At 39.6% G+C, this 22541-nt stretch overlaps 1 protein-coding gene across 1 annotated transcript; it reads right to left on the bottom strand.

The window, feature by feature from the left end:
* Positions 1-3771: 3771 nt before the first annotated feature.
* METAP2 (methionyl aminopeptidase 2) lies at positions 3772-20149 on the bottom strand. The gene is made up of 11 exons (XM_042792828.1): positions 19868-20149; positions 18900-19001; positions 16132-16197; positions 15690-15792; positions 11108-11269; positions 9229-9410; positions 9050-9144; positions 8867-8963; positions 8248-8351; positions 5726-5841; positions 3772-4562 (listed from the first exon to the last, which is right to left on the bottom strand). The coding sequence occupies exons 1-11, from the start codon at positions 20046-20048 to the stop codon at positions 4310-4312; spliced, it is 1461 nt and encodes a 486-aa protein (XP_042648762.1). The 5' UTR covers positions 20049-20149; the 3' UTR covers positions 3772-4309.
* Between the last annotated feature and the right edge of the window lie 2392 nt (positions 20150-22541).

Raw genomic sequence — 22541 nt, forward strand, 5'->3', positions numbered from 1 at the left:
ACATTTCAAATTATAAACAAAGAACTGTCTCTTGATTTCTTGTAGAAAAAAAAGTCTCTAGAAAAAAATTAATGTAAAAATAACATCCTGCTTCAAAGCATGCTGTGCTTTTCTTAAGCTACATAGTCTTTATCTCTAAACACACCTTCATAAAACCATTTGGCAGAAACAGTATTTTGTGAATGACTTGAGAAAAATATACTGCCTGCCTTTGTTTATGGACAGCTGATTCATGTTCCACAGAATGCCAAGTACCAGCAACTTGGAAGTACAAAATCCTGGCAAATGATTAACTATAAAAAGCCCAACACGTCTTCCTTCCCGCAAGAAAAATATTTGAAATAAGTAGGATTTGGCAAAGTTCCTCTACCTCCAAACACCACCTGTAAAAATCAAATGAACAAATTCTAGTCCTGTTTACACATCACATCATTAAGTTTCCATGATACCATCTTACTCTGTTTTTGTACTGTTATGCAATATCAGTATCATTTTGATATACTGAAGGTAACATGACACAATAAACCTGGAGGAAGACACAAACAAGTTTTCTTGCTGTAACAGCAACTTTACCTCCCTCCCTGGATGCCCTGTTTTGGCCTCCTCTTTGAAAAGTTGTAGTTATACTCACCCTTAAAATACCCGCTCCCTTGCAAGGCAGGTTGCTACACAGCAGCTTCCACACAGCCAGTGCTAGAATTGCTTCATTATTTCACAAGCTAGAGTCTGAAGTAGAAGAGCTATGTCCCTAGGGACATACCTTACGGTTGCTAATTAGCACCAAGTTTATTTCAATTTTTAATAAAATTGCCACTGAAAAGGGAAAACCCTGATCTGTTTTGTAAGGTGGTATTTTTAAGCCAAGAGGGGAAGTGCAAAACTTCAAGGAAATTTACCATCAACACACAAGTGAAAAACCAGTTTGAAAAAGGAGACCTGCAACTCTGAACACTTGTCACCTTTTCTATTCGAGTAAAAGCAGTAGAATCTGGCCTTTAGGTAAAACCCCCCTGTAGTTTTAACAACGTTTCTTATTTTCTACAAAGTACCCAGGGCCCCCTCGCAGGGTGGCCCCACGGCCAGCTCCAGCCAAGGGCCACCCTGCCCACGGCACACGCCCGCAGCGCCAGCGCTCACCCTTCCCCACCAGCGGTCGCTTTCTCGGCAACTGCCAGAAGCTCATTACCTAAACTCTTAATGCCACGGAGCTTTTTGTTTTGGGACAAAGTCCAGTTCACTTTGCTTTTGCAAGCTGCAGTCTTGCAGAGTTGCTCCTTTCACACAGGTAGAGGGAGCAAGCTTTAAACACTTCAGCAAACCCAGAGCGTGGGCTGCCTGCAGCGAGCGCACGCACTGCAGGAGGCTGCTGCTAATACAGTTAAACACAGGACAAATAACTTCGCTATTTTACAGTCAGAAAACTAACACAGGGCTCCATCAAACTAAGAGAAGACCTACTCAAGCAGGTGATCAAAAAGGAAGAAAACCAAGCCATACCCCACTTCAAAGAGAATCATGTTTGAGTTTAAACTTAATCTCCTGATTCAGAAGAGCTTAGGCCTTACCTTCATCACAAGGACAATTACACGAGGTCCAGCTGTACATTCTCTAGTGACACGTGTGTCTCAAGGTCTGCATGAAGGAAACACCCTGCAAAGCAGGTTCTGAACTCTCTACTTCGGCACTCCTAATAAATGTTCTCTCTATAAAAAACTATCATTTCTGGTGCTCCATGTATCTTAAGAAACAAGATGATCTCCATCTCTGGGTGTTTGAGGAAGACAGAACGTCTGGCTCAAAAGTCTTTGATAAAACTTTTTGATTTTTGTCAAGTGACAATACAGTGCAGTCCAGTTATCAGACAGCATGGCCTGGACTTTAATACTACATTTCTTACAGTAAAAAGCAGCCTAAAGATCATAAAAGCAGTAAAGGAAATATTTTTTAAAATGCAAGGACAGGGTGGAAATAGGGCTTGCCTTCTATATTGACAGGTGTAAATGCAGGATGGTCAGCAGCACAGGAAGCACCTATCCAGACAAACCCAATTAAATTTAATTGCAACAAATCATGTTTTGCAAGTATTTTTCCTGAGGCATTTCCTCTACAACTTGTTATGCATGATTATCAGCTTCCATATAGGAATCGGCAAACAGCCAGTAAGTAAAAAAGTTAAGAAGAGGCCACAGTCCAAAGCAGCTCTGCTAGTTTGGATCTTCCCATTATGTTCAGGTAAAAGAAAATACAAAGGGAGAAAACCAAATCATTGATCTTTAATACTAAGCGTTCTTGAAGTAACCATCAGTGAAAACAAAAAAGCCTTAAGCTGTAGGAACAGTATCATGTGCCACTGAGCTACTAACAGACTAGAGAGGAAAGTCTGGAATTAGCAGATGAGAGGCCAGGAACTGAAGCGATTTGTCTTTACCTGTTTCAGGCTTATTACAAAAATAGGTAAGTGAGCTGGAAGCCATTCATTCCACCAGAACCCACTCGTATGAAGTCAGATAGTGCATCAGCATTATGGTCCTGTTAGCATAAATAAAAATAGCAGCTAATGCAGCCAGCAGCCCTGTTCATCACAGATTATTTCAAGTGCCAGTTTTTAACTTTCCAATGTACGAGCGTGCACACTGGCTACTGTTTGTTTGGAAGCTGAGACACACATGACCACACGTCTGCATAAATTACTTAAAATTCATTACTGGGATGCCAAGCCTCCCAAACAGCAACAGAAATACACATTTCAGAATCCTATTTCATCCATTCCTACATGTTTAAACAGTACTAAGATTAAACAATACTTACAGTTGGGGGAAAACACACCAATGCCTCTTATTTTTAAACCGCAGGCAGCACATGACACAGCTCCCTCTAAATTGCAGCTCACATACTCAGGTTTTCAAGGACAAAAATGCAGCTTTACCCAAAGACAGTGGTGGAAAGAACCAGTATTTCTGAATTAATAACTCTTCCATAAATAAACACAGGGTGTCACTATAAAGGAGCAGGTGGAGTCTCTGCTTCCTAAGCACTTACCTTTAAGGCACTGTTACTGACCTTCTAAAGAAGCTGTCATTTTTGTTACTAGTAACTATGTAAAATTGTAATGCGCAAGTCATGAGGTAAATATACAGTCCTGGAAGACATACTGCATCTAGGCCAGAAGAGCCATGGGAGTTAATTTACCTTCACAAATGAGGTAGGTTCAGCAGTCAGATTCACTGTACCAGGAAGACAGATAATGACCTCTTATGTCGAGAAAACATTAAATACTCAAGAATAGTTTGCCTGTATGGAATAATTGTTAACACTCCAAAATAAATTAATGTTGTTTTTGTCCCCATAAAGTTCACATTTGATTGGACAACTTAAGGAGACTGGGAATTATACAACAGAAAATTTTACTCCATGCAAGAGGACATGCCAATGGCAAAGAATATGTAGGGATATATACTAATTTTCACAGTTGACTTCACCTCAAAGTTGTATGTTGCTGGTAAGAGCAGAGACCACCAAATGTACTTGCCATGTTCTAATACAGCTGAAGTCTAAACTGAAGACTGGCATACTGGAGGGGAAAAAAAAAAAAAAAAATCATCACACCATGCCTCTTCACTGATGCATTGTCACATTCTGTCCTGCAAAGACAAAGTTGATGACTTCTTGCACTGTATTCCAGCACTGACAAGACTATTTAAGTAAGCACTGAAAGGCCAAGTTTCATATTAAGGGTAAGACAGGTCCAGTTTCAAGACAAGAAATTGCAAATCAAGTTTGTAAAATATTTAATAGAGCAGTTTCCCAGCAGACTCCTGACCAGAATCATAACCAGACTTCTAAAAAGTATATATATTTTTAGATCTGAAAATTTGTCTTTATTTTTTACAAAATGGATTCCAGGAAGTTTAAAAGGCAATATCATAGAGGGCTTGGGTGCAGAAATCAGGTGTACTCATTCAAAGCATTCAAGTAGGAATATGGTAATATAAATATTTGAAAAGCATCTTTTATCATAAATGTTCAAAACAAAATGTGTAACTCATTCCAAACTAAAAATTGAGCTTTAGAGCACATATTTCCCTGAACAGAAAAAATAAGTAACTTTTGAAATATTTCTAAAGGCCTGAAAGCTTCTTCCTTGGTTAGTTACATTAAAAGACTTGCCTTTGATTTAATTCCTTCCTTTCCAAATATGGAAAGTATTACATCAGTCCACTGTTAAAACAGACAATATGTTGCAAATTAATTCTGGTATAGTATGTTCCAACAACGCCTGGAGTATAAAGGTGCTGAGGTGGCTTGGAGTTTAGTAGTCATCTCCTCTGCTGACAACCTCCTTGCACGTTGGGCGCAACAGTATAGTGTGCTCAAACTGTGCTGTGTACGAGCCTTTAATGTCGCATAAGGGAGGATATGGATCCACTATACCCAAGTCGCACAGGTTCTTCAATGCCATTAGGTATTTACTCTCCCCCAGGCGATCGAGCCATCTGCGGCAGAAGGCAAGAGTACCAAAGTTTTCATTGATAACGTTTAGCAAGTGTTTTGCTCTTGGGAGCCTGAAGAAAGAAGAAGAACACGTTTGAGAACAAACGGGTATCACCAGCAAGCACTTACTCCAGAACTAAACCACACCAACTAAGAAAAGGGTTAGATTTCAAGGTATTTTAAGACCGCTCAGTGTTGGGACGTCTTTCTACAGCAACCAGGTGTTCTGGTCACAAAAGAAAGTGCATTTTCCTCCTGAAAAAAAGTATACCTCAGAACAAATCTGAATGCTGGCCACCAGTTTCAAATAGGGGAAGTTAGAATGTGAACGTATCTGAGCCTAACTACGTGAGCAAAACTAAACGCAGTGGCAGGAATCATTCTCTTAAATAATAAAAGGATTATTCATAGTTTACTTCTGAAGTCAAATACTCAGTAAGCTTATTATTCATACTTCTTACAGTATGTAAGCATAAAAAAAAAGAGATTTCTAGATCTGCCTAGAAATAAGCTTATTTCCTAACATAAGCGGTTCCTTTCCAAAACTTAGGCTAGTTCTCCACTGCCCCCTCATGCCTTTTTCATATTACTGGATTGTTCTATGAAAACAAAATAGAACTATCTGAAAAAGCACATCTGCTTGATATGTTTCTAACCATAATAACCTTCACTTCAGAACATGTTGCATTCCTAGAAATGCCAAAATGCAACCCCAGTGCATTTCTGCACTGAAAAAGGAAATAATCTAATTAATTTTATAGCGATATGCTGAAACAAGAACTTAAAACCCACAAAATGTCTATACAAACAAACCACATGATGAATAGCTTAATATATTCTGTAAAGAGCACTTACACAGATTGTGGCACACAACCATAAGCCAGATGTCGATTTAAGAAATTAGTCTGTTAATTTAATAGACTAATGTACAAACATAATCTACATATTAATTATAAAAAAAAATTACTAATGATAGGTTGTTAAAACAAAATCTAGATTTCTGAAAGCATAATAATGTATTTTCTCCAGTTCCAGACTCTTTGAAATAATTACATATTGTTCCAGATTTACAATCACGCCATATTTCATAGCAAGAATATCGCTAACAGCACCCTTTGAGTCCTCAGACAACCTTATTAATTAGTGAACAATCTGCACTGGATCAAATTTGAGCCTTAAGGGGGGGGGGGGTAGCTCTAGCACAATATACCAACAAAACCCGACAAAATCCAACCTTATTGGCACATGTCCAACATCAAAGTTCTTCATATAATGAGAACACTCCATATCATCATGCACAACACCTTTTCCTGTGCTACCGAAGGTTTCTATAGCATATACTTCACCTTCCTAAGGAGAGAAAAAAAAAAGGAACACGTTGCAGTATGAAAATAGGTGATATTGGGCCATTCTGATATAATGATCTCAGTATACAACTTCTGAATACAACTAATTAAAAGGTGAATAAATTCAATCACCAAATCAACATAGAGAAAAATTCAATATGGAGATTTCACACAGTAAAGTTACAGACATCTCCAAATCATCAGCTATTTATGTTAGTACCATTTTATTCGTTTCAAGCCATGGATACCAGCATGTTTCTAGTCACAATTTCTCAAAGTCATTGCAGTTAAAACATTGTCAAAGCATACAACTAACATAACTAAGAAACTACATTCTGCTGCAAAACATTTGCTAACTGGCAGTAATTCTCCTTTGCTATTCAGATAGAAGTCCTAGGAAATGTATAGTTTAGACATAGCAAATAGATGTTGATTACAGGGACTTACTGCACTGAAGAACTTTCTGCCCAATTTCTGCAAGAATTTTCTGGTAACAGCTGCTAGTATAAACCCTTAACCTGCTCATTTCCACTCCACAAGATGAATTTCTTCAAGAAATGAAGGTGATATATATCTGCAAGGGCATTATCAAAATTCTAGCCAAGAACATACTGAAATGCCATTAAATAAACTCATTTCTGCCAAGTGCATTCACATATCCTTAACAGTAGGACTGTGAAAAGGACTTAGCAAGATAGGGCATCAAACAATAACAGACAGCGGGAGCTGGGGTTTTCAGTTTAAGCTACTTTGAAAGTCACAACCCAAAAATAAGAAGCCATATAAAAAGCAGTAACACAGGCTTCAAATTCAAGACACACTCTCAAAGATACCCCTAAATATTCAACTGATTTCATCAAAAAAACCCCACAAAACCAGAAAAACCCCCACACAATGCCACAAAAAAATTCCCTTTACACCCACTTTTTCAGAATAAGGATCAGAGACTGTATTTCTCTCCATCATAAAAAACTCACTGGATCACAGTTTGAGACTATAATTAGCACAGGACAGTAGGAGCTTGGCTACGCTCCACGTTCTTCATTGGCAAAACTCACTGCCTTTAATGATTTAGGACTGTGTCTTGAGTAATCTTCGGAAGCTGAAGATATTTAAAAAATGTCGTCTCCCCAGTGTCTGGATATTCAATTAAAACAATCTCAAAGCTGTAAAAATCTTTAAGTAAAATTTGCTTAAAGAATACTTAAGTTTACACCAACGATGGATGATATACAAGACCTGACCCTTCACTAAGCTAAAACAAGAACGGCACAAAAGCTTTTTGTACCTTGCTTTTCCAATACTTTTAGTTCCCTTGCACACTCCTCAAGATATGATGATAGTTAAAACTTTGTCTTTTTGCTCATATCATTAGCAAGGCGATCAACAATTATGATAAAAGTTTTGAGTGATGAGAATAAGCCTACCTCAAAAACCAATCCTGTTCAGACCACGTCTGTCCCCATTCAGCTCTTGCAAGTCTTCTTTACTCTGATAGGCTTACTAGTAGTGATCACTGCTGATCAGTGATCAGGTTTAGAATGGAATTAAAAGCTTTTTATCTTATTACCAATCTCTTAAATAAGCCTTCTTATCTTGCTAGAACACAAGCTTACATCAAAATGGCAGCTAAATCTCAGGTTACATATTTTAATACCGCTTTTCCAAACGGTATAGTTTGCCACATCATGTACAGCAATTTCTCTTCCCCTGCTCCAAAACACTACTCAAACACCATCTTTCCTCTAGCCTCTCACATGAACCAGAAATATGCTTAATTATTTTGTATCTGCAAAGACAGACTGGAAAGCACTGGAAGCTTTTCAAGAAAGATGTCATATCTATGTGTGCTTGCAAAAAGTCATCCAAAGCTACAACACTACAGAAACATTTCTCAAAAATTACCTGATCAATAGAAGATTGTTATTGTGTCTTTTTAATTGCAGAGTAAACAAACAAGGAGAGTGTGAATGACTGGCAAGTCCAGACAAATTTCAGGAAAACTCTGGTTCCTGAAGTTCACACCAAAATCTGAATATATATGCAAGAGTTTCTGTAAACTTTACTAAGGCCGTTCAGATTTCAAGGGGATCTTTTGTTGTTTGATGGTTTGTTTTTTTGGGGGGTGGTATGGTGTTTTTTTTTTTTTTTTTTTAAATAGCAGGGTTCCAAGGCTTCAGTTTTAGAAAGTGTTAGATACCAGAACATTCCAGGGCTAAATGGAGAAGCCACTCAGATGAAACAAGAGTGATCACTGCTGTACAGAAACACTACGAAGTACAACAAAGTTTTTCTTCTGCTGTTATCACCCACCAGGATCACCAACAGTAAACATTAGAACTGCACAGGAAACATTATTCTTGCAGTGACAATTGGGAACTTAACAGAAAGATTTAAGAAATCCATTTACCTCCATTCTTGTGGCTTCTCCTCCTTTCACGATGGGCACCGTTTTTCCAGCGTGTATCCTGTATGGCCCAATCGAGTGTCCGTTCAAATTGCGAATTGGTTTCACTTTTGAAGAAAACATTAATATTACAGGCAATTTCCTAACATGTTAAACCCTTTAAAGCAATTTGGTTTGTTAGCCCATACTGAAAGTACAATAGTGACTCATCAATAGCACAGAGGAACTAAACAAAAAACTATTCACCCAGCTTGTATAAATTCCAGCCAAGACACAAGTTATGTTTTGTAGGCTCTATCAATATATCATTACTAAAGACTAGCAACTCCAACAGTAACAAAAGTTCATTAATGAAGCCAAACAGCAGGTATCAAATAATTTGTAAATTTTGAAACAGTTGTTTAGCCTTCATCTTACCTGTTAAACATACAATACTTGGAAAGATAAGCCAAGAACATTCCTCCAGAGGAATTGCAAGCCAGTCAGAAACACATATTTACATCAGTCATTCATACCACACTTTTAGTACAGAGGTCTTTTCAGAATGATACAAATAAATCAGTATTTGTAGAAATATATATAGTCTAAGAGCAACTATCCTTCTATAAAGAAAAGAACGTGCCTTGGTATGTTTTGCCATCAATTTCAACCTCATAAGACTCCATAACTTCTTGTATGGCCTCCCCCACATCACAGAGGCGTACATCTATTCCAGCACACTGAAAATAAAGTACAAATATAAATGGAAAATAATTGCAAAGTTCACTGTAAAAGACTTGGTAAATGTCTTTCACAATGATCATACCTTTATTCCAGTATTTGTGGCATCCTTTACAGCTTGTAATAGTCTGTCGTATTTTGGATTGAAGGTGACTGTAAAAGCACAGTCAATAATACGACCTGAAATAAGCAGAAGTTAATTAGCCTCATAGTCTTTGCACTGAGGAATGTTCTCAAAGTTTTAAATCATAAATGAAAACTAACCACTAATATGTGTCCCAAAATCTATTTTGCAAATATCATCATACTGCAGGACTGTTGGATCTCCAGCATTGGGAGTGTAGTGGGCGGCACAATTATTCAGAGAACACCCAGTAGGAAATGCAAGACCTGCATTTAAACCATTTTCCTTTATCAGCTTACGTGAGCAGTCTTCTAGTTTTTCACTAAAAGGCAGACGAGAGAGAGAGGACAAGAGATAATGTAACAGTTGTCATTAGTAGTTCTTATTATGACTTCAAATAAATCAATGCAAGAACAAAACCTGAGAAATACACTCATGCAGATGTTTTAATTATGCTAACTAGGAGGACACTCTAGACTAGAAAACTTAAGTACAACATAACCATCTTCAGTTCTTGGTGTCGTTTCTTCTACCCTTTCTTGAGCAAAACTGAGTATTTCGCTAGTGTTTTTACTCTAAATTTAAAATACCCATCCTTTACAAACTACATTTAGTGCAGTCTTCCTGAGCAGCAGAGGTTATACAACTGAAGTTTAGGCAAATTGAATGCATTTTTTCAATTACTAGGATTTAAGAGAAAAAAAAAAAAGGCAATAGTTTAATCCTCTCATTTATTGAAAAAAAAAATTTTCTATTTTAAGGAGGATAATAATATTTTTTTTATTTACTCAGTAACTGTGATAAAATAAAACCTTGTAAGACTAGCATTTGTTCCTGGTTTTTGTCTCACCTCAAGCTGTTAGCTACTAAAAAGCTACAGATACATGTCCACCAGTGCAGACTCCTACACTGGCAGTGAATGATGTAAACCGCAGCTCACATCAGTGCACCACACTTTCGCTCAGAACAATCTGCAAAAAGAAGGGAGCTTATCTTAACAGGCGAGTGCCCATAGCCTGAGGCACTTTAGGAAGAAAAGTCATGCTTTGAGAAAATTGTTTAAAACTGTAACAGTCAAACTGTATTATTCGGTATGATAGATTTGCTTCAGCCAGACTAGTGATTTTTAAGGCAGCTGTCTGTCTTCCACTTCCCCTCATGGTATATTATTTTTTTCCATTATCCTTGCACAGTTACCTTGGGAATCAGCTCTGATTAACTCTACTATCCTACTCCTGTCAGTACAGTCCTCAGTCATACCAGGCTGAAAGAACCTGATTTTGGAAACTCAACTGTCCTGGATCAGTGCAGTACTTGAACAGTGGACATTCACACTAGATAAACTGAAGGACAAAAAAAGGAACAGTTGGATGAGTCAAGAGAATCAGTCCAGGCTAATTATTTCTTTAAACCTTCCCTTGATCAAACTCATGTTTATCTTAATCCGTTTACTCAGTTATTTCTTATCAACTGAGAATACCACAAAGAAACATTGTGTTTCTCCAGAAACATCAGTGAAGACTAAATACAGACAAAAATCTTCCTGCCCTCAACTGAGTACAGAGCCACGCTGTTTTTATGCCTTTTTGCCCACTCCCAGCCACAGACTGCACCTGCATTGCTCATCCACACTGAATTTCACTGACAGTTCTGGCAAAAGCCAGGATGCTTGCTACTGCTATTGCTGCTTCTCTCAGCACCACTGCAGAACTTCTGTGCAAGAGTAGCCAAGGCACTGAACATTAAAATCAAGTATGTGCTCAAAATAAGTGAACATAACTGAAAATTTAGTCTGAAATTCATTATGATCCCAGGCCCCGTAAAGCTGCACAAGCTAAGAATATGTTATAAGAGGAAACGTAAAGGAAATAACTGGGGACTCTGTTTATCTCAAACAGAAATCCCCCCAACACTTCTGACACAGTGAATTAAGCACAAGAATTTGAGATTAGATCCCTCTCCCTCTAAAGAATGAAGAAAAATGTACAGCAGAGGTCTTCTCAAAGATCTGGTCCTTACCAGATTTCTATCATTGTCATTCCAGGTTTTATCCAGCTCATAACATATTTCCTCACTTGTCTGTGTGCCTCTGCAGCCTCCCGAAAATCATTCCAGATTTCCTCGCTGGCTTGGTCTAGTGCTTTCTTTTCTTCACTAGTTGTTCTCCAAGCAGCAGTTCGCCTTCAAAATAAATAGAATGTGTCATGAATAGTTACTATAATCACAGCAGTCATTACAACTTCTGTCTAAAGCCTACAAAGTGCTTATTAACCAGTCAGGTCTACATTCCTGGGTGCAACAGAAGAGATCCTGATTTATAAAATTTTCAGAATAAAGAAAGCTTTAAATAAAAAAAAAAAAATTATCAGCACCACAGACTGGCACCTGTGAAAGGCAGTAACATTGCAGAAAAAAAAATATCATGCATACATAGAAATTAAACTCAGTTAGACCATGAATCATATTATTCCCTTTACATTTTCAAAAGCCTTACCTCCCAACCCTCCCAAAAGTCCAGAGAAGCAGTGTGCTTGAAAGATGCATAATATTTTTCAAAAAGACAGAACAGGCGTATAAAATTCACGTCAATGCCTGCAATTCTATCTTGCGTTTACCAGGGCAAATCACTGCCAGATGCTCTGCTCATGCAAAAAGTTTATTTTTTGCCCTATCTTACTCAGACAGCGCTCCTCCTGTATGGAGAAGAATCTCAGCACTGTAGTGTAGTTACTTGGCTCAGAAACTGTTACTGACAGACACAATAAGCTCCTTCAAAATTTAAGAGCTTGCTGTTCCAGTGTTACTTTCATTCATCCTCAGAATATTTAGGTAGTAACACCTAACACAGTGCATAGTAACTATGACACGTACCAGGAAGTTGCTTTCTAAATTTTCTGGATGATGAACTAACATTTGTTTTGGGAGAATGAAACACTCATTTTGGCTCTTTAGTAGGTTCATAGAACAAATACAAGAAACCACACAACCAAGCTTCCAAGAAAGCAAACAAACAAAAAAGTAATTTAAGCACACCAGCAACTGGCAGAACTTAACTAAAAGACTACTCTTCTGACTACAAAGTAGAGATTCCCTCCAAAAGGCAAAGCTGGAGCCCTGTAGTGATGCAAAAAAACCCAGTAATAACTCAAAGAGCTCCGTAAATACTATGCAGGACAAATACAAAACCAATACACAGCTGCGCATCTTGGCAGCTGGGTCATAAAAGAAAAGGGATGATAGACAAGATGGACCAAAGATGCTGAACTACGCCCAAGTTTCCAGATTTAGGAATTAACTTTTACCTTTATGTAAGTGAGCTGATTCTAAGCAAACAACAGAATAGGATTACTTTTTGAAATCCAAAGCTGTAGCTGCTTACCTGTTTTACAGACATGTAATTTGGCTCCACTTACAGCCAAAACACAGGTATGAGTGAGCCAGGACACTACACCCTGCAATTTTACTGCATTTTGAACTGAGTATTTATACAGTGTTAAGAGGCCTGCAATCCTAAAGCAGAGTTGAAAAGATAAAGGGTAACAGGCTATTCTGTAAAACTTCTCAGAATGATGAGAGGACCCAAATATTTTGAGACCCTTTTGCTGGTTTCCCTGGAACTTCCCACTCCTTTTCGTATACAGTAACAGTGGAAAGATCCCATACTTAACTTTTCTAAGCAGTTTTCTTGATCCAATAGCAAGCATCACTCGTACTACTCTTAGAATTTGCCTTAACACTGGTAAATTTCATCCAAAAAAACCCCAAACCAAAAAATGGCAACAGGCTGCAACACCCGAGCCCCCTTACTGCATTTGGGAATTGGACTACTGCCAGCACAGTAGTCACGGCAAAAGAAGATGGAAAGGGTGTAACTGCAGAAAAACAGTGGAGGAGGACTTGAGGATCCTTTCAGACTGCTCTGGATTCCAGCAGGGAACACCCTCTGGTAGGAAGAGCTGCTGACAGAGTCTGGGCAGCCGCTCTGCTATCAGCAATGGACTTAAATGCAAACTCCAAACTGGCAGGAAGCCGTCCTTGCTCTGCCTACTGTATTTCAGCACACAGTCACTCCCTGCAAGACAACTGGGGGACAAAACAGCCTCTACATTTAAAAATACTGTATCAGACCTAAAGCATTTTGCTGCCAAAGCTGCACCACTGACACCCGGGAGCTCAGGAAAGGAGGCAACAAGAAATCCTGCTTGGGCCTAAGCACTTCAGGACACGAGAAAAATCAAATGATCAGATGGAGGACTTGATGTTTGAGGTGAGACCTGTGGCAGGTACATGAGCTAGTGAGCTTTTCTGAAGACAGCTTCCTAATGTGATGGTTACCACATAAGTCACCTCTTGCTCCAAGCTATTTGTTCCCATCTTTTCACTCCAGTTCACAGTACCCAGTTTTCACTAGCACAAATCTTTACAGGATTGTGCTGTAAACTAGAATTTAGTGATCAAAGATAAGAACACCAGAAACAATTCCCACAGATTATTTTAACCCAGATAACAACACAGGGGCAGAACCAAGCAGGTGGGGACAAGAATTTCTTAATCTCACTTTAACAAAATCAGTGTATCGTGAAATATTGCTTATAGATCTTCCGCCCTCCCTGTCACATGATTTCAAATTCAGGTGTCTGCAGCAGAAAGCACGAGCCTTCAAACAGAACTAAATACCTGAGATATAAAAATACCAAAGCTGTTAGCCTGTTATCTAAGAACTCATTCTCTGCTCCTTTTCCCTTGAAAATTGAATGATACCTGCTTCTAGTTCAGCTTCTCATACAAAACACACAATTCTAGGTTGATTCGAGATAACTTCAGAAAGCATGTGATACCAAGAGTTAAGATCCAAAAAGGGAAAAAAATAAAATCAAAGACAAAACCCTACTGACCTCAGCATGAATAAGCAGCAGCACAAAAATGCTTTACCAATATATAAAATTAAACTATTATTCAGAATATGAAAAATCCTAGCATTCATATCAGCTACTAATTTAAGTAGCTGCTTATGTTAGGAAATGCTAGAGTAGCATCATAAGAGTTAAATATTCAAACTAGGAACAAAACTAAGCATGTATTTGCTTAAGCAAATTATATAAAGAACTATTTCAGGTTCCTTAAAAGAGTATATTCTTCTTCCACAGCAGAACATTCCTGATACAGAAAAGATGCCCCACTTACAACCAACACAAAACAACAAAAACAAAACACCTTTTCTAATGGGATTTTTTTTTTTCCTTTCAAATGAACAGTAGCAAACCCAGAGTAAAACATTTAATCTTCAACAGCTGGATACATAACAGAGGTGTAAAAATAGTGTGTCATTTCTTAATAAACTATGAACATGCCTAAGCTGTTTATAATCTGATTTCCTGCATTGCTTAAATCACATCCTTCTGAACATGGCATATGCATATACAAACACTTAACCCTTCTGCATGAAAGAATCACTCCTGCATCAGCCCACCAGGACTACCCTATGGAAGTCCTTCATTAGCCTGCTAATACTGTGCATACAAACAAGGCAGTAATTTGTAAATAGATATGAACACACCTTGTGATCAAATTTAAGTCATTAAAAAGAAGAAAAGGCTTCCTCAAAACCCAATCTCATAAAATCATATTATCTGTGAATATCTGAATACAATTTATAGGATGTACTAGACACTTTTAACTATGTTGTTTACACCATGTGAGAAACTTTTTTCTGAAAAAAAGTCATTGAAAACTAAACAATGCTTTCAGAAATTTACTAACCTGCTCCCCCTTCCCTCGGTTTAAACTATTTTTTCAGAGTTTTGATTCAAAATTTCCTGGGAAGTTTTTAGTAATACTTGGTCTTTTCATTCAGCTTTTCATGCAATTTAAACTGGTTCTGCCCCACCCTATACCAGCAAAACATGACCTTCCACAACACTTCATGCAAGGAAAAAAAAAATAAATCAAGAAACTCAGTTAAGCTGGTATATCCTAGTTCCTAACAAAGCATAAGGAAGTAATAGTACCCTGTGAAAACATAAGGATGCAGATCTCTGTTCCAGTACACCACTAGAAGCTGGTTTTTTAGTGAAATTGCACATTGTTCCCACATCACTACAAATTATAAAAATCAGTTTAGGTTATAATAGCCATATAGTCATACAAACAAAGAGAAGCCAAGTGCAGAATACACCACTTAGGCTTTTAAATTAAACTGTCTCATACCCTGAGACTGACATGTCTCTACAGAAGAAAAAAAAAAAAAAAAAAAAAAATCAACAAAACACACAAGAAGTTGACATCTAGATGCACCCAAAACTGCTGCATAACAGCATCTCATTTCCCTAAATTTTAAACCTTCACTCAGTTCTAATTCAGACTATATTTTTCTTACAGGCTGCCTATTGAAATCCTGTTGTTACTCTGGGTCTCGAGGTCCCCTTAACTAAAAGGGTAGAGAAGGAGGAACATATCTGGCCTGAAGACTTCTATTCGTTAAGTACTTAGATGATCCAGTTAAAAAAAAGCACATTACATTCTTGTCCATTTAGTTGTACATTAACAGTTTTGCAGTTCAGCACATGCAGATGACAGCATTTTTTAAGCTTAAAACACTCACCCATCTTGTGTTGGTGGGTATTCACATTCTTCTCCCTTCGGGAATATGTTGCTGGGAAATAGATCACATATTGGAATAGAAGGTGGATCTGTCTGGACTTTAGCTGTTGAGTGTAATTTAAGAAAGTATTACATATGGTACACTGGAAATGCTAAGCACCTTATTTCAACCATAAAAGTGAAATGGTACAAGCTACTTCAGACCCCCTTACTAGAATTTGGGCTTCTACCAAAACTACATCATACCACAATGTCCTCATATGACTTGATCTGACTGATGCTTAAGGTGGCATTCAGCAGTACTAGAAAGAAAACTCAGCCAGACTTAGCCTACAAACCCAAACTGCACCCCAAAATTTGTTTCAACTGCCAAGAACAGCTCTTACACATCCTTATACCAAATATCCATGCAGTCTATCTTTGTTTTTGTGCTTGATACCTACGTCCTTTCTTCTTTTTCTTCTTCTTCTTCTTTTTCCCTGTTGCTCCATCTCCTTCACCCTCTCCATCTACAGGAAAGAAAGTGCTCAGGTGAACATAAAACAACCTTAAAGAACCAAAGAATTCTGAATGAGACAAAACCATCTCAACAAGCCAGAAACACTTTTTTCACAGTAGAATTTAATGAATTAAAAGATGACAGCCAGAAGCTGCCACCAAACAAATACCATTTTCAGTCCCTATGCCAAACACAGACCTAAAAGAATATTTTCTGAAGTTGATGACTTAAAAATATCGCCAAACATATCAAAACCAGAAAGCTCAGGAAAAGTTTTCAGAAAGTCCAACTTCAAATTCTTCTACTTGATGCCTGGACTTGGGGGAGGGTGTGAGAGAGAACTGTATTAGACACAACAGCTAACAAAAAGCTAGGAACTATTGCTTCAAACACATCTGCTGATGCTTCAGCTAAAGGAACTTAATGCATCTGGAGAAATAAACCCAAACAAGTGAAAATGAGCGCCTTGGTCCGGATGAGTTTAATCTGGAGATAACAGGGAAAGTCACAACCAGCACTGAGCAGAACACTGAGCATGTGGGAGGCACCAGCGGGAGGTTTTCAGAGTGCACAGCATGCAAGTGCTAAGAATCAGATACACCATGTTACAGTCACATTTGGGAGTTAACAATAACCCTGTGGACTTCACATTTGGTTACATCTAATGCTTAATTACTTCAGAGACAATGAAGTATTCATCTAGTGTGATACCATCTAATAAACCTTCTGGACCTAAACACAAGTTCATTTCAAAATGGAAAAGCACTAGTCATCTACATTTAGAGCATTTATTTTTATCTAAAGCGAAAAGTAAAACTGAAAAGAACTTTCAGAATCAAGTCAAAGCACTACGATTTTGAATGCATTTATAGAGAAACTTGTATCTGCCCATTTATTCAAAACCAAACCAAAACACTGACCAGTTGTTCCAGTCACTAGATTTCAAGCCTCTCATAAGGGTCAGTGTCATCTACATTTTTATGTCATGGTGAGTACTGTAATTCTGCAGCTGAGACAAATTTCAGTAATGTGTCACCTTTGCCCAACCTTATGACATTTTGGTATGGCTGTTTAATAACTTAGCCTAATATAATGCAAAAATGTTATTTATCAGCATGTTTTAACACTGCAACAGAAATCTGAAGATCAGTTACTAATCTCTCCCAGATTTCAAAAGGTATACAGTCTCATTCCTGAAGCCACTCAGGTATGGGCTTATCAAGGAGCAAGAAAAAAAAAAGTAGGTATTTTATTGCTTTTAATCTAATGCACCACCATGTCTTAAGCAAAGCCTCTGAAACCACACAATTCAGATGGCAAGTGGTGAGAATCAGTACAGGCAAGAACACACAGTTGTCTTCAAAAAAAAAAAAACTTACAACAATTTTTATTTTTCCTGCAAAAATATTACTGTTTTTCTAAAAATACATCCAAGTCTAATATGTGGAAAAAAGGAAGATTATTATTTCAGTGATAGCCACTTCATATTTTTTAAAATACTTTATAATACTGTAATACTAATTGCTAATACTGTAAAAAGGATAACAGAACACAGCACTTGATCTGCAACTAAGAATGTTATTTCCCCTGAGATGGAACTATAACTATTCTAATAATTTTCAAAGAATTCTATTCATTGCATAAAGTTTTCACTATGCTCCTCAATATTTCTTACTTTAGTTGCAATGATGGCAAAGCACAGCTTGTATTAATTATTTTTCAACCTGAAATAGACCATAAAACAAATAATCCATCAGAATATACTTTTACAGAAAGTAATTGCATAAAACTGGATGCTTTATATATATTCAAAGATCAATTTATTTGCCATTTTATAAATGCCAGTACACTTATTTAATTTTTAAAAAATTTCTAGATCTAATTTAAATTAAATTAAATTCTGGAATTATGAATTCCAGCAATAGTCAACTAAGACTATTTCTAAGCAGAATAATAAGAAACATTTTGGGGTGCTGAGCCAACTTTAAATGTTAATTCAGAAGGAAACTAAATTACTAATTTAAGAAATGTATTTTCTTAAATGTCCATTTCTGTTGAGAACCATCCATCGAAACAAAGGAAATATGGCACCTTTATCTGATATTCCTACAGAAAACATGCATCCAGTCTGGATTTCAATACTGGACACTTCCAAGGCACTTGCTTAGAACATCAGCTGCATAGCACAAGCAACAAACAAGGTCTACGCCCTGCTTGTGTATTAACCTCTCCCCAGTTCAGTTTTAATAAAAAATTAGGAGTACAGATGAACAGGTTTCAAGTCACTGATAAAGACTCTAAGGCCTTTTATTTATTAAAATGCTCCCTTAAAATTTTCTCTGTATTTTTTGTTCTAAGCGAAGAATAAGAGACATAATTTGGAACATAAATTTATACTGACCGTGGTAATGAAAGTGAGAATAATGTATAGCTTACCTTATATTAAACGTTTCCCTTCAGCAATAAGATCCTTGAAAACAAGAAGCTTTAACAAAGCTGTTATCCCTGTTATTTTTTATATATATGCATGTGCGATATAGAAATTGTTGGCAGAAAAGTGAAAAGTATATATAGTTGCATCATACTCTCCCAAGAAAAAAGAAAAAAAAACAACAACCAAACCCAAAAGGCATCTGTAAAAGGTTTCCTTAAAATGAGTCTAGAAAGAAGTTGAAACTGGAAATGTCAAGAGAAAAGATAAGTTACACTTGCCTTCATCATCATCATCTTTTTCTTTCTCCTCCAGTGCTTGCTTATCCAACTGTTTTGCTACATCATCAAGAGCACCGTCTCCTTCTTTATCTGTTTCTTGTCCTGTTTGTAAAATTAGAGTATGACTTACAGTAAAAGGACAGGTCCACAACAGTAGACAATAGCCCCCAAAATTTTGTAAAAATATTACGCTATACTTCTCCTACTGATAAAAAGCATCATGTGCTCTCGTCTTTTCCAAAGCAGACCCAATGTGTAAGATTGTACAGCACTACAGTGACAGGTACTGTTACTGAAACTTGTGTATAAAGGTAGCATTATCCACACTTCTGATTACTTTTTTTTTTGGCCAGAGTAACTAATTCTTCTTGCCACAGCAGCAGCCTGCTCTTGTGAGATAAAACGGGCGTGAAGTAGATAATTACAAACGCACAGCGTGATCATCACTAAGTGCTAGCCTGCTAAAAACAAACTCAAACTGTAGTTCTTGACACTATTTGCCCAGACTTGCTCCAGCTCTCTCGGAGAACCTGGGAGGGGTACCGACTCCATCACGCGGGATGACTTTTACAGCAGCAGCCTTACGACTTTCCCCCCTCGGGGCAGAGGAGAGGATGAGGGAAGGGGTGGCTTCTCCTGCGCGCACCGGAGCAGAGAGGACTTCCCTCGCCCCGGCTTGCCCGGCGCTCAACGGCAGCATCATCCCCCCGGCACCTGCCAACCCCCTCCACGCCGAGGGGATCCCCCCCCTCAGCCCACACAACCGCCACGGTCCGGGACAGCGGCCTCGCCGGCGCCCATCACCCCACCCGGCACCCCTCGCTCCACCCGCGCCCCGTACGGCGGGACCCTTTAGCCACCCACAGCTGCCCGCTACCGCGTACGAGGCCCGGCCTGCCAGGTCGCGGCGGCGCCGCCGGCCTGTCAGCGGAGGGTCCCGGCGCGGCGCGGCCCGGCCCGGTCCCTACCCGCGGGGCCCGCTTTGCCCTTCTTCTTCTTCTTGCGCTTCTTCTTGGCACCATCCTCCGCGCCCAGCCCCGCCGTGCCGCCCTCTGCGCCGTCCTTGTCCTCGGGCTCTGGCGGCAGCTCGCCGTTGAGGTGCTTCTCCGCCTCGGCCGCCGCGCTGCTCGCCTGCCCCACGCCCGCCATGTCGCCGCGGCCGCGCCGCCTCCCCGCGCACGGAGCGAGCGAGCGCAGCAGGGCCGGCCCTCCGCTCTATGGTGAGCGCGGGGCACGCCGGGAAGGCTGGAGGACTCCCCCGGGGCGGGGAGGAGGAAGAGGCCTCCCCGCGCACCGCCCCTCAGACGCGCACGCGCGGCGTGGCCGTTGCGGGCGGCCGCGAGGGGAGGGGGCGCGCCATGGCTGCGCCGGGCTGCGGGGGCTCCGCAGCCACCTCCGGCCGCCAGCGCGGCACCGCCGTCCCCCTCGGCCTGACCCCGGGCCGTCAGCCTGCGGCGGGGGGCACCGCTGGGTGCCGGCGCTGTCGTTGCCGTCAGCTTCTGTCCTATGCCAGGTCACCTCGTGCTTCCTATTTGTAGTCCCCACTGACGCGCTGAGCTCTGACCAGACGATGTTTTACCTGTGTGGAGTTGTTTTGGTTTTTTTTTTTTTTTTTTTTCCCGAGGGGTGGAGCGGGGGATAGTGTGCCCTGGAGTTTGAAAGACCCTTTCTTGGTCTCCTGCGTTTTCCAGCCGGCTGGAATTGGGGGAGTCCAAACTGTTGGGGTGACACAAAACACTTTCGCACAACTGAGTTTCAGTTTGGAGAGAGTTGGTGGAGTAAGGTGACAAGCCAGTAGCCACTGCGAAGGAAGGGTTCAGAAATGCAGGCTGAGGGTCAGCAGCAGAGACTTACTCAGTCTTCATCAGCAGCTATCTGCTTAGGGAAATAGAATAAAAAATGGAAAATGTTGCCAGAACAAAGCAGTCCTTTCCCAGTAGGTACAGCTGCCGTTAAATGTTTTACAGCATTTAAAATTGTTAAGATTATACACCTTGAGAACACTGAACAAAGTCACATGAGAAATAACTTGTACAGAAGGAAAATAATATAAGAAAAAATAACTTGTTCCAAGTCACATGGAGCAAAAAAGGGAGCATACTAATACATGGTAGAGAGCACTGCTGTGTCCTATTTCCACAACTACCTAGAAAACAGAAATACCAGTTACCAGCATCCACTGATGATTCATTAATTCAGCCTAATTGTTGAAATTCCTGTACTGAGTTTATACTTTTCACAGGCTTTCTACTAATACAACCATTCTGGCTACTTTTTTTTTTTTTTTTAAATTCTTTACTGGTATATTTTAACAACTCTTGCCTGAGATGTAGTTATAGTATATAGTATAATATAGTATCATGATAATTTATAACATATAAGGGTTATAAATGGACCTTATGCTGCATAGCTGTGTTTTAAAATGCTTCTGCAGCCAGGTCTTTGCTTGGGAAAACTGGTAATGCCTTGCACCTCACTGAGGTGCAAGTTCTGCCCCCTTGGCCTCACTGAAGCCGGCTGCTCCCTTCCATTTCCCCCCCTGGCTCACACACATGGGCACCGCCTCACTCCCGCCCTGCTACAGTTCTCAGCCAGCACAGGACTTCAAAAGACTAAGCTAATGCTCTAGTACCAACCAAACGAACACAATCCTGAGCTGCACAGGTGTCACAGCAGCATGTTCTCCAGTGCGTTTGCTTGTAAGAGCACTCAAACATGGCAACATCCAGCTGGGCCTTGCATGGGACCGGGATGGGTGCAGGGGAGCTGACTCCCTGGGCTCGAGGTACGTTCAGAGCAGTGAGACATGCCTCACCAGTTGGGAACTGCTGTGGTACCACTTTTAACCCACATTATTATATGCTGGTTTTAGTACAGCTGGACCACCTCCACGAGAGTCCTGTTACTATGGTTGAAGCAGAATAAACCTTGCATGATAGAGCAAGTGAGCCATTTAATGCTTGCTGCTGTTTTCCACTGTTTTGTTGCCCCTACTCCCATCAGAATTGATGCTGTTGGACGCTGATGAAGAGAGCCACGGAGGAATAGCTTTCTCATACTGAGAATGGATAACACAAAAGCATGTGCATTAATGTTGACTAGAACACTTTTTGTTTATTGCTTTCCATTCTAGTTTTCTAATTAGGTAGAAGAGGAACCTACAGAGATGGATTTTTGTGGTTGGTGACAAGGGATGGGGAAACATCAGGGGTTGTATTCACTGAATTCTCCATTTTGAATCATTCTAGATCTTCCTATTATACATTTATTGTAGCTGGGCACTGTAATGGTCTTGAGAACAGTGTTTCTACTTTTGTGTTTGATTTTAATCCACTAGTCTCTCATGTACCAGACTGTTCTTACCCTTCACTATATCCCCTTTGGTGCCTGTAACCGCTTGAAAACGAGAGTTACTAGCTTGTGCTCCATTTGCTCTGATATGTGCCAAAACAGACAAGTTGCCAGACCATGGATTTTGTTGATTCTAGAACTGAAGTCACGGACGAAGGAGGCCATCAAGTCTACAGAAGGCCAGGGAATACAGAAGAAGAGATGCTGACCAGAGATAGATAAAGGAAAAGTAAGGCACATAAGAGTAGATCTTGTGCAGCAGCTGCAGACGTGAGATCCGGAAGTAAGGGC

Source organism: Tyto alba, unplaced genomic scaffold (genome assembly GCF_018691265.1).
Source record: "Tyto alba isolate M040663 unplaced genomic scaffold, T.alba_DEE_v4.0 Super-Scaffold_2, whole genome shotgun sequence".
Classification (NCBI taxonomy): domain Eukaryota; kingdom Metazoa; phylum Chordata; class Aves; order Strigiformes; family Tytonidae; genus Tyto; species Tyto alba.

What these genes read in the sequence shown, in the direction of transcription:
- METAP2 (XM_042792828.1), bottom strand. Translation starts at nt 20,048, where the DNA reads ATGGCGGGCGTGGGGCAGGCGAGCAGCGCGGCGGCCGAGGCGGAGAAG. An exon ending in TGATGGCAAAACATACCAAG is followed by an intron (nt 8,352 to 8,866) that starts GCACGTTCTTTT and finishes TTTCTTCAAAAG; the next exon opens with TGAAACCAATTCGCAATTTG. An exon ending in GAGAAGCCACAAGAATGGAG is followed by an intron (nt 5,842 to 8,247) that starts GTAAATGGATTT and finishes TTCTCTCCTTAG; the next exon opens with GAAGGTGAAGTATATGCTAT.